Source organism: Xiphophorus couchianus, chromosome 22 (assembly GCF_001444195.1).
Source record: "Xiphophorus couchianus chromosome 22, X_couchianus-1.0, whole genome shotgun sequence".
Taxonomy (NCBI): Eukaryota; Metazoa; Chordata; class Actinopteri; order Cyprinodontiformes; family Poeciliidae; genus Xiphophorus; species Xiphophorus couchianus.
In genome coordinates this window covers 7,462,741-7,474,649 of record NC_040249.1, presented here as the reverse complement: position 1 = coordinate 7,474,649, position 11,909 = coordinate 7,462,741, and the positions used below count along the sequence as shown (strand labels likewise).

At 41.1% G+C, this 11,909-nt stretch overlaps 1 protein-coding gene across 2 annotated transcripts in view; it reads right to left on the bottom strand.

Annotated features, from left to right (window-relative positions):
* The window catches only part of LOC114138140 (phytanoyl-CoA hydroxylase-interacting protein-like), a 22,432-nt gene extending 10,523 nt beyond the window's left edge, over window positions 1–11,909 (bottom strand). The window contains exons 1-2 of one of the 2 annotated variants that reach the window (XM_028007230.1): window positions 11,764–11,834; window positions 10,321–10,673 (exon numbers count right to left, since the gene is read on the bottom strand). In XM_028007230.1, coding sequence (XP_027863031.1) covers window positions 10,321–10,426 — 106 coding nt within the window. In that variant the 5' untranslated portion in view covers window positions 10,427–10,673; window positions 11,764–11,834. Of the gene's footprint in view, window positions 1–10,320; window positions 10,674–11,763 lie in introns of both variants that reach the window. The other variant, XM_028007231.1, reaches the window with a different exon arrangement.

Genomic DNA, 11,909 nt, shown 5'->3' with positions numbered 1-11,909 from the left:
TCTCTGCTACACGCCTGCCAACGGCTTTACAACTCAAAGTTCACCCAGAGGCTGATGGAAAAACAAAACCCAGCTGAATAAGAGGTTTGTCACGTAAGACAGAGTACGGACTTTGAGACACCCACTTGGCATGGCAACAATGCATTTGCTGTGTATGCTCTGGGGTCTGCACACAACAGTGCGTAAAAATTCAAGAATCCTGTGTTTGGGGGGGTAATGTTCAATATGACCGGGCTCTATAGAGGGTTAACAATAGCTGGAGTAGTGGAGCATGGAAAATCCATCTCTGTTCGTTTGCCGGCAGAGGCAGAGATAAAAGAGTGGGCTGGTAATTGGGTTTGTGCACTCTAACGCCTCACCTCCAAGTAATTGTCAAACAGTGCAGCTTTTGTGGATTGATTTTCTTAAAATTAGACGAGCAAAGGGTAGCTTTTAACACTCACCGTATTGCATGAGCACAGAAAGCAGAAAAAAAAAACCTGCAATCACTGCCTTTTCCCAATTAAAGCCCTTACTTATTTTCCCTCTTGGTCCCCAGAGAGTGTTTTCAAAAAATAATTTGCCATAAAACATGTCAACAGCATCCCAAAATGAACCACTGGACCTTGTAAAATTATCTTTGATCTATTTTAAACTGGTTATTATTTAATATACCAACACAAAGTAATGCATAATGAAGTAAAAGGAAAACTATGTACGGACTTCAAAGCTATTTTGCAAATTAAACAAATAAGTGTGGCACGGATTTGCAATCAGAACTCTCAATGAAATCCACTGCAGCTAATTAATTTGACGTTCCTTTGGAAACTCTTGCTGCCAAGTTACCAGAGTGAATGTTTAGAGTAAAACTCACCTGATACTTGTTGTCTTGTCTATGAAATTAAAATGAAAGCTAAAAACAAAGTTAATAAAAGACAAGACAATAAATGTTGTGCCTAAAATTTCACATCAATTTGCATCTGTTTTGAAAGGCCTCGCATAAGATTTTTTTGAAAATAAAGTGTGACAACAAGCACTTGTCCCAGCAGGACACATCTGCCCCATCCAGGAACTGTGATAATTAATCATCAGCAAAGACCAAATGATTGTGGCTGATAAAAAAAAAAACAACGAAAAAGAACAAAGTAATATATGGCAGCTAAAAATAATGAAACACTGAAGAACATAAGCTGTAGCTTACCAACCATCAGTGATGTATAAAGTACTGAAATCTCAGAGTCAAGTAAAAGTACAAGTACCTCTCCAAAATATGACTTTGGTAAAAGTTGAAGTCACTGACTGAAATGTTACTTGAGTTAAAGTCTTAAAGTATCTGAAACTTCTTGTACTTAAGTATGGAAATTACTGTAAAAATGGATGTACTCAAGTAATGTAATGAAAAGTACAAGTAAAAAGTAAAACAAAGCAAATGCAGTTTGAATGACATTTTTTATATTTTGGTAAACTTGTCAAATACACTTAAAATAATGTACCCAACCAAGTGCAGGCAAAATTAAACCTGCTAACAGATATACCTGCAGGCATCATTTAGTTAAGAAAATTAGGTGCTTTACCTATAGCACAAGGTTAACTTAACCTGCTTTACAATTGAACCAGCTTCTTAGTATACCCTCCAGGACAGAAAATACAAAGTTTTTGTAAGCCTTAAGTTTTCCCTTCAAGTAAGGTCAGTGCTGAAAATGAGAAAAATAAATAGTACAGAAAATGCAGCCAACATGAAGAAAAAGAGCTGTTACGATTACTCTACTTCACAAATCAGTGAATCAGTCAATCCTACAGTCAGTAGGTGGTGCACACAACTGGTCATTATGGAAAAGAAAAAAAGAATTGGGAGTCTAGGTAGCCTGCTACAGTCAACATTAGGCCTAAGCTAAATACACCACGTGTGGAACTGAAACAATGCCAAACAAAGTTAATTTATGGTCAACGTTTCACAATACAGTAGTGCCTAGTGACCAAGGTATAGTTACTGAAACAGGAGGATTATAACCATTTCATAAGACGTTACCTCGATGTGTTTCTTCAAGTTGGACGGGGAGTTTTTGTAAGATAGAATTTCCATGTGACTGCTACTGATTGCGAGACTTGCTTTGTGTTTAATGGGAGAAGCGAAACAGGTGTATCCTAATTAAAAGTAAAGAAATCAAGAAATGGCAAAAAATGTGGAATGAAGATAAGAAAGGAAGAAGATTATATGAAGTACAAAAGTCAGTTCGAATTTGAAGCATTAATGAACGAAACAGAAGAGAAGAAATAATAATTAGTAGATTAAGAGTAGGTCATACCTACTTAAATGACATGCTTTATAAAATAGGCAGGAAAAATAATGATAAATGTGAGAGATGTGGAGAGAAAGAAAATGTAGAACACATATTGATGAACTGTAAGTCAAATGAACTCGAAAGGGAAGAATTAAAGAGAATAGTTAGAAATATAGGGCATGAATGGAATCTTAAAGGTATATTAGGAAATGAAGGAAACATAACAGATATTCACAAATTAAGGAAAGCATTGTTTATTTATCTTAAGAATACAAAATTAAAAAATAGAATTTAATAGATATGAAGTAATGCGTCTACACACTCATGTACAGTAGGTGGCGGTATGCACCTTAAAGTTGCTTGTGATCCGCCATAATAGAAAAGAAGAAGAAGAAGGTGTATCCTATTGGTGGTGATGAACAAGCCCAGGCAAGCAGGCTACGGACTTTGTTCGGTAGCCTGCTTGCTACTTGCTAATCAGTAGGTGGGGTCAAAACACTTTGTTTCTCTCTCTCGCTTTTTTTGTAACGAGTAACTAAACCACACATTGAAAATGTATCGGAGTAAAAGTACGCAATTAAGTTCGGAAATATAGTGAAGTAAAAGTGAAAGTCATCAAAAATTTTCATACTCCAGGAAAGTATGAAGTACTCCAAAATATACTTAGGTAAAGTAGTGAAGTATTTTTACTTCGTTACTATACAACACTGCCAACCATCTGTAAACTGTGACTGTCACTGGAGGAAGAGAATTTGGTCTAAACTTCCCTTCAACTGCCATTGTTATCAAATATATTCCCATATCGACCCAAACCTTTCCAGCATCTTCCAGACAGGGCCGAATTACAGAGAGCCAAAGACATTAAATTCAGCGATACTGATTGGCCAAATGTTTATTATTTTTCCCTTGCAACCACACATGATTGGCCATTTAGCGCCGCTACTGGGTCGCTGTCCAGTTGTAGTAGTCGGTCAAGGTAAATTGAACGTTGAATGAGTTATGTTATGTGTTAAGGCAGAAATGATAATTCAGATTATGTAAGCACACACTCTTAAGGAAAATAGGCCAATACCATTTTTATTACCCAAATAAGTCCTTTTTAGATTTTATTTCACTCCCAAGTCAGGGAACGCTGCGCCACAGCGCCCCCTGTGCACCAGTCACCACTGATTCAGCCATTTCCCTGTCTTCAGTTAGGGAAAGTGTTCTCTACAAACACTTTTCAGATGTTTGTAGAGAAATTTTGAAACCAGTTTCTCATTTTCTTTACAATTCACCAAATAAAAAAGAAAAAAAGAATTGTTTGGTATCTCAGCAACACATATTGCACTTTGTGGTTTTAATATGACAAAATGTGAAGAATGCTTGCAAAACTGATCAGTTTAGGATAACGCCACCGTCTAAGTTCCTGTATTTCAATATTCAGCATGCTTGTCTGCTGTCAGTTTATGAGGCACGGGGAATAAAGCAGCTCCTGATAAGCAGCCCTCTTTCTGAGTGCACTTGGCCTGACTTCTCAAAGTCCACAGGACACGCCCAGTCCTCTCCCTCCTGATTGGTGGAAACCTCCTGTCCTGTCCTGCTGGTGGTTTAATGTGTCCATCTCATTAAAACAAGACCCCCCTGAGCTGAGTCATTTGGCTCAGACTGAGGGGGTCAGCGCAAGACGTGACGGGCCACAGCTCAGAGAGGAAGTGTTTCATCAAGTCACTGCAGACCAGACAGTGATGCAAGCGCCGTAAAGTCCCATCGGAATCTGGATGGTGCTGACCTTTACCAAAGTCAGGAAAAAAAATATAACCTTTGTTGTCATTTTTTGACATCTGCCTAGTGCAAAAATTAAATATAGCTGCAGAAGCATACAAGGACTTTTTCTCTGGTTTCCCTTTACGGTTATTGTTGTGTAACTCATCTCATTTGGGAAAGACTTATTTTCTTCCAATTCTGCTTGCTGGATTTAAAAGCCCTAAAAACTCTTCCATTTCCATGTGTCGTCAACAATAATATTTTCCTTCTAAGCTAAATCCTGTGAAGATTTTTATCCTCCTGCCTTCAGGTGACTACAGGATGCTGACTCATCTCCTGTTTACTCCACTGCTCACCTAATTCATTTGCAAACTGTCTTCATACCAACACACTCAGCCTTCACTAACGTGCCGTAATACTGCCCTTAAAAACAATAAGTCAGCACTTTCATGCAAATCTTTGTTCACCACCAATCTAGTCTACCCCAGGGAACTTAAAATGTGGCAATACAACAAACTGCAGTGGGTTTTAGGAGTATTTTATGTAATGGAGCAACAAAAATGGAGGGAAAACTTATCTTGGAAGAAAAAGGACACATGGCTTCCTTCTTTTTTTTTTACAACCAGTACATGCATGAACTTCCACAATCAGTCTCAGGTCTTTGACAACTTTTAAGTATTTTTCTCCCAGGATTTCTCCATATTTACTCCCATTTATCTTCCCATCAACTCTTATCAACTTCCCTGTCCCCGTTGGAGAAAAACCTTCCCACATCATGATGCTGCCACCAACATGTTCCACCACAGGGATGGTGTTTTCCACAGTTTTTCTCCCAGAACTGTTTTCCTTCCACTGTTTGTTATACGTTACTCTCAGTATGCTTCCTTTGCTTATGATTCTACAAAATACACAGGTAAAATAAAGTTCACCAATTTGGATATTTGTTACACAATTTGTGCAAAAGTATTAAATGCATCTTTTTTCACCGACTTAAAACCAAGAGTTATTAAATCTTAGACGTCAAAGATAACTTCTTGAATAAGTGAGATACAAAACATTTGCAGACATCACAGGCAAATCTGCATAAACCTAGGATTGTTTTTCATCCACATTTGTAAATAGACAACTTAATTTAGTTATTTTTGGTGGTTTCTAACTGGGGCAACATGGACAACCACCCAGAGCAGCAGGAAACCTCCACCCTATTAGCCCCTTGGGATGTGAATGTTATGAATTATGACAGGGCCTAATGCATTACTCAACTTGGGTGAGGATTGAGGAGCTGAGGGTTGTTCACACAGGGAGCCAAACAGGCCAGGACCGCCTTTGATAAGAAATAATATAAACTCTCATGTTATTTACTTAGTTATGCACACACAAAGCTTTACAGAGTAGCTAGACGTCTTAAAACAAAGTCAGTAGTGCTCTCTCAGTCCTCCTTCACTCCTGCCACTGCAAACGTCCAGAATATCGAGTCTTTGATTATCTGCTATAAATTGGGACTGGCAGGTGGGCCGATCAGTGACGGCGAAGAGAAGATTTTAATGCACAGACTGGCAAATCCTCCTCCTCCCCCCCATCTTCCTCCTTTCTGTTGTGTCTGTTTGTTCATCAGTTTGTTTTCTGCTAAACAAATCTCATGAACCTGTCTTCCTCTTGCTTGCATTTGAGTTCCCCACCTCACACACCACTTCTTAAATGGTCTACTTTGTCTTTTTCTATAGCATTCTATAGCAAGAGGAAGGCATTAAAATTTGAGGAGGTAATGGGATTTCTTTATTTATTTATTTTTTGGAAAATGCTCAAGGGGTATGAAAACCCCGATTTCGCTGCACTGTAAGACCAAAACCACTAGATGTAAACAAGATAAGCCAGGCCCTTTCTGTGGGAAACTGAAGTCAGCTTTAAACCTTCGGGGACTCAAGAGAGCGCAGGATGAAAAATGGAGGCGAGAGTCAAGCTGGATGAAGGTCAGGCTGTGAGAACGAGTAAACTGTTCAGTCTCTCACAGGAGGCCTTCACCCTCATCTAGACTTAAATTAATCTGCCAGCCTTACGCCCTTGGCTCCATCTACTTGGATTCGCTTAACGCTTAATTTGGCCGCCGTGTAATGTTACCACAAAGACATATTACGATGCACTTCTGTTGTTTTGCCTCGTGCTCTTAACGGACTGCTGCACGGAAGAAGGAGGCTGGGCTTTGGCTCGTCATGATTAAGCAAAATTGAGGCAGTTTATGAGTCATTATTTAAGAGTTCAGAAGCACAGATTAATTATGCAGCTCCCAGAGGAGATTGCAACAAACCCAGGAGACCTCTGCATGCCTCAGCAGAGCACCGCATGTCGGGATGCAGAGACGGCTGCTCTGCAGGAAACTAGTCGGCCAAAATGATTTAAACTCAAAACACACAATCTTATTGTCTGCAACTACTTTTGCTGGGAAAGTAGTTCATACTCAAGAGATGTAAAAAGATAAAACATCAATAAATATCTTGTTAAGATGCCTATGCAGCTCCATCTAGTCACACCTGGAGATAATGAGTGTTAAATTTCAGCCGGCTTCACTGCTTCAATTCAGTCTGTCTGAACAGCTGTGATTTGATCTCTGTGTGGTTGCCATGTCCACTATGTATGACTAAAGCTCCATTTGAGAGCTCTGATCGTAGCGAGTTTGAGAGAAATAAAAATCTAGATGGTAGTTTGACAGCAGAGGTGCACACTTAGACGCGCATGAAGCTTTGTGCTTCATGCGCGTCTAAGTGTGCACCTAAAATTAGTCTAAAATTGAGCTGTAAACAAGAAGAAGGCGATATTAGTCAGCATAGATACTCAGAGCCCTTTGGAGAAAAAAAAAAATAGATCACAGCTTTCTTTTAGCTGTAGCACAGGCTAGGCTGTGATAGGAGCCATGCTGTGAGCCTGAGAAGCTGCCAATGGCAAAAACACCTTTCAGAGTGTGATAAACAGTGCGCTGCATTAGGGTTAAGTTATTTATTCCACCTTTAGCCATGCTCAATAAAAATAAATAGCTTTTTATTATTTTTTATTTATTATTATATATATACAGTATATATTTGTAGTTTTCAGAAAACATTGTTTTGCTGTTTTCCAGAACAGCAAAAGCTGATCATGTCGGCCATTTTATTTGTTTAACTCATAGTCCAGGTGCGCTTATAAAGAACCTATTTGTATTTACAACCCATCCCAGATGAACCATGGAGAGCAGTAGCACCCCAGAGGTTGACGGCAGCTGCAAAAACCCCACAGCTCAAGAGGAAGGATTCTTCACCACAGAAGAAGATGGGACGTTTCACACCCTGATGAGTTGCATTCATAGACTGGTGAAGGACATGACACCAAAACACTAACACAACTCAATACAAGTCTAACTTATTCACTTCAACTCTTTCTGCAGTTTTGCCCTCAGTAAAACATCTCCCACCCCCGAGTGCTGAAGATACACATGTCACAGCCACATGAGTACAGTGAACCATTAACCCCGTGTCTGACACAGGGAACACAGAAACAACTTGTTTCCCACTGTGCATTGAAAAGCTCTAACAGACCTCCGTGTGTGTGTGTGAGAGCACTCCGTGCGTTCATTCTGCTGGCTCAGCATGGGCGTTCGAGCCTCTCACGCGGTCGATTAAATATTAATGGGGATTCGGATAAATTTAGAAAGTAAAACAGAAATGGATGCGGTCGGCATCGACCCGATGTGATGACGCCGGGTTTCCAAGGAGGGTGAACGTGGATGCGAGAGAGAAAGTGAGGAGTACAATGCCTTTCTGGGAGGAATTTCATGCACACGGTACCAGCTGAAATGAAAGCATGAAGTGTCTACACGATCCAACTCAAACAGTTGGAGCTGCTTTAAGTTTGTGTGTTTATCTTCAACAAAGTCTATGCCACTGTACTGACTTCTTTTTGCTTTTGCTCGTTTTGTCACACTTAGACGGTTCAGCTCTTCGACTAATTTCAAAATTCGGCAAAGACTGTCTGAAAAAAATACAACATAATGTTTTCACTCATTATGAGAAAAAGCTACCCAAAGCAAGCCTCCTATTTCTGAACATAATTAACCCTCAAACCTGATTACTGTTTATCTGCCATCAACCATGTATGATTACTGTCTTTTACATTGCTGTGAGGGAACTGTGACCTAGTCTTTGGAAAATTATTTTAATTCAGCCACAGCATGTATGGCCTGTTTAAGGTCATCCAACAGAATCTCAATGAATTTAGTTCACACTTAGTCCAAGACCTCAATTTTATTTTTAATTGAGTCCTTCAGAAGTGGACATCTAAAGGGCTCAGTGTGAATCATTGCCCTGCTGCATAACCAAAACCAAGGTGAGCTTGAATTTAAGGTCAGAAACTGATGGTTGGTCTGTGGCTGTAAAGGTCCCTTCATGTTGGTTCCACAGGGCTGGCAATAATCAGTATGTGCCTCATAAAACTAAACAACATGAACAAAAAATAAATACATAAATAAATAGTTTCTTTTTTGTGCGTATATCAAAACCAAACCTTAGATTTTAGACTGAGGACTGGCAATAACTCCATAAAGATTTGGTACTTTTTTAACATTAAAACATATCCATCCATCCATTTTCTGTTCACCCTTTGTCCCTAATGGGGTCGGGAGGGTTGCTGGTGTCTATCTCCAGCTACGTTCCAGGCGAGAGGCGGGGTACACCCTGGACAGGTCGCCAGTCTGTCGCAGGGCAACACAGAGACATACAGGACAAACAACCATGCACGCACACACCTAGGGAGAATTTAAAGAGACCAATTAACCTGACAGTCATGTTTTTTGGACTGTGGGAGGAAGCCAGAGTACCCAGAGAGAACCCACGCATGCACAGGGAGAACATGCAAACTCCATGCAGAAAGACCCCAGCCGGGAATCGAACCCAGGACCTTCTTACTGCAAGGCAACAGTGCTACCAACTGCGCCACTGTGCAGCCATTAAAACATAAAGACATGATAAAGGCTTGCAAACGGTTATTACAACACTACCGCTGTTCCAAGTGATACATCACATGAATATTTTAAATCACAACAACCCATCTTGTGTTGAGAAAGAGAGTGGACATTGTTGACGGAGCAACACAGCAACAGAGAGCATGTGGGCGTCTCAAGGACAAAGACTTAGCTACTACTTCCACGAGTAACTGTGCTGCAAACACGAGACTCACCCTAAAACCCAGCCTGGAAAATCTACTGACATGAAAGCGCTAGAAAGATAGCAACAAAGCACCAAGGGGATACGGATGCATCCCGTTGTATTGCAGCATGTGAAGTAGATGTGGTAAAGGAGAAAACGTGCCACTATTGCTGGGGGAGCATTAATGGAGATAAACCACTGGCTTCTCCAGTCAATCAACCAGTCATTTAAAAAAATAATAATAATAATAATATATATATATATATATATATAGCTATATATATAAAACAATGTGAACATATTTCATTGGTGCATCAGTGAATTAATCTACAATTAATCTGTGTGAACTGGCATCTCTGTGACCAAGCCTCAGATGTGGAATCAGTGCTGTGTAATTGCATTGATGGGTGTGTGGGGCTGCACCGCCTGTGCACGCTCTTGTGGGTGCAGCCATGTTTCCGCTTTTCATTCTCTTCTCATGATGACTTGCTCCCCCCCCCCCTCCTACCAGCATCAACTGTTTCACATGAAGAATATGAACAAATTCAAGTTTAACTCTCAGATGTGCAGCATGCAATATTTAAAACGACGTTCTTTCTGCCTCCTAATTCTATAACTTTGGACCTTGATGAATGAGAAGTCAGTCACTGACCACAAACGTGGTTTAATGAGATATGACACTACTGTGACATTTTGAGTTATACAGTACAATGCAGAGAAGTTACTGCAAACGAACTGGCGAGGGGGCTGGAGGGGAGGCTGCGGGGTCTTCTCAAAGAGAAAATGAACAGAAGTAATGATAAGCTATAGGCGGGGTTGGTGCCTTTCTCTGTTCACGCCTGTGGTGCTGAAATGAAAAGGCGCTTATCAGTTGCCAACATGTGCGCGCTCAGTCTGCAGAGACAGACAGTTATTTCCAACAAAAGACTTCTTCTCCATTATTAATGTAAATGTATTCAGCTATGTTCTCTCCACCAGCACCAGATATAAAGCGCACAATTTATCTGCCTAAGCAACCTGCGGAGTCACCGGCCCTCCTCCCTCAAGCAAACTACACGGGTTCTCCAACTAAGAGCAGCGTTTATATTGCCCCCTTTCGCCCCACTCCCTTCCACTTAAGAACTACAGTAACACACACTCACCGTCTCTTTCGCATAACTGTATGGAATCCAGACTCAGGTCCTTGATCATCCCCTCGCAGGGACTTAACGGGCTGGTGATATTGTGCGCCAAGCCTGGTACCTCCATGGCTGCTGGGGAGTCGGGGGTGATGCTGCCGCTTTGATTGCTGCGTAAATATCGACTTGCAGGTGGACAAAAAGCCGTCCGTCCGCGTTTAGAAGAGGAAGGAGGAGAAGAAAGAGTCCGGTGTCCAGCCCCGCTCGGTCGCTCTCTTCTGTCTCCTGGGTGGTGCGGCTAGTGGCGCGTCAGCGGAATCGTCACGGCCCCCACAGCGCAATGAGCCGCCAGCTGCAAAAAGAGGCAACGGCAGCCTCTGCAGCAGAGAACGCGTTAATACGCCGACTGTAGCCACCGATCGCTACCCGCTTCCAGCACTTTTTTTTTTTTTTTTTACTGCACAGAGACTGTGCGCCTGCAAAGAGCCGCACGGAGCCACAAGTGTGCGCAAAGTGACTGCGCCCTGTGCGTTAAGTGTGTCGCCTCGGGACAATTGAACATGAATAGTTCAGAGGATTACCGCAGAGGGAGTCTGCAGACTCCGTGGCTTCTTATGTAACCAGATTAGGCCGGTGTTCCCCCTCTGTTTTCGGTCTGCATCTGAACCGAGCTCACATGGACTGGCTCTTTTTTTTTCCATTTTCACGTCCAACGTCATCCCAGCGCAGCTTTACCACATGTCCTTATTTGGTAAGGTGTAACCCTCTCTGGTTTCGGAGCGCAGGTGCAAGTGGGCCGTACCATAATGAGCTGGGGGACTTTAATTTACTATTAAATAATGCTAATGGATGACCGAGCTTAATGTACCATTTATGGGTCAGCAGTGGAGGCTGGTGAAGAATATCTCTTGGAGGGGCTGACGTGCCAATAGATCTCCCTTCCCTTCCTATTGCACAATAATATTTCTTCATACAGCAAAAATAACACGAAAGATTAGATTAGCTAAAAGTAAAAGGTCTGATCACTAACTTGCAAAATATATAGTATTCATATAAATGCCAGCTAACTCTGAATCAGACTCACAATTGTGAAAAATACCAAACTAATCCAAACCAGTTTAGAAGTTTTAATTTCTAACAATTAGAACCTAAACATTACTATATCAACCAATATAATAGCAGGAGAAACGCAAAGAAGGCAACAAGCGCATCATTGTTAGAACTTTTTTTTTAGAAAAAGAAATCTTAGCAACATTTATCCAGAGCAGCATTAGCATTTTGATAACCAGAAGACAGTGCTTTGTTTTTAGCATTGCTGTGGTTCGTCAGATAAACCATGACAACATTCATAACTGATTATCAGCAACGAATAAATGACAGCAGCTGAAACAGAAAACGCAAACAACAAAAAAAGTACAGTCGCTAAAACTAATAAAAACGCGCAGAGGAACATAAACTGTGGCTTACCGTCCAGGGCCATAGAGAGAGTGTTACCAGCCATCCAGAAAGTCCTGCTCCGTCATTCAAAGTGGAGAATCCAACTGCCGTTGTCACCACTATTAATTTGATCACCATGGCGACGCAAAACTTTCCGGCTAAGCGGCTTCAAAACA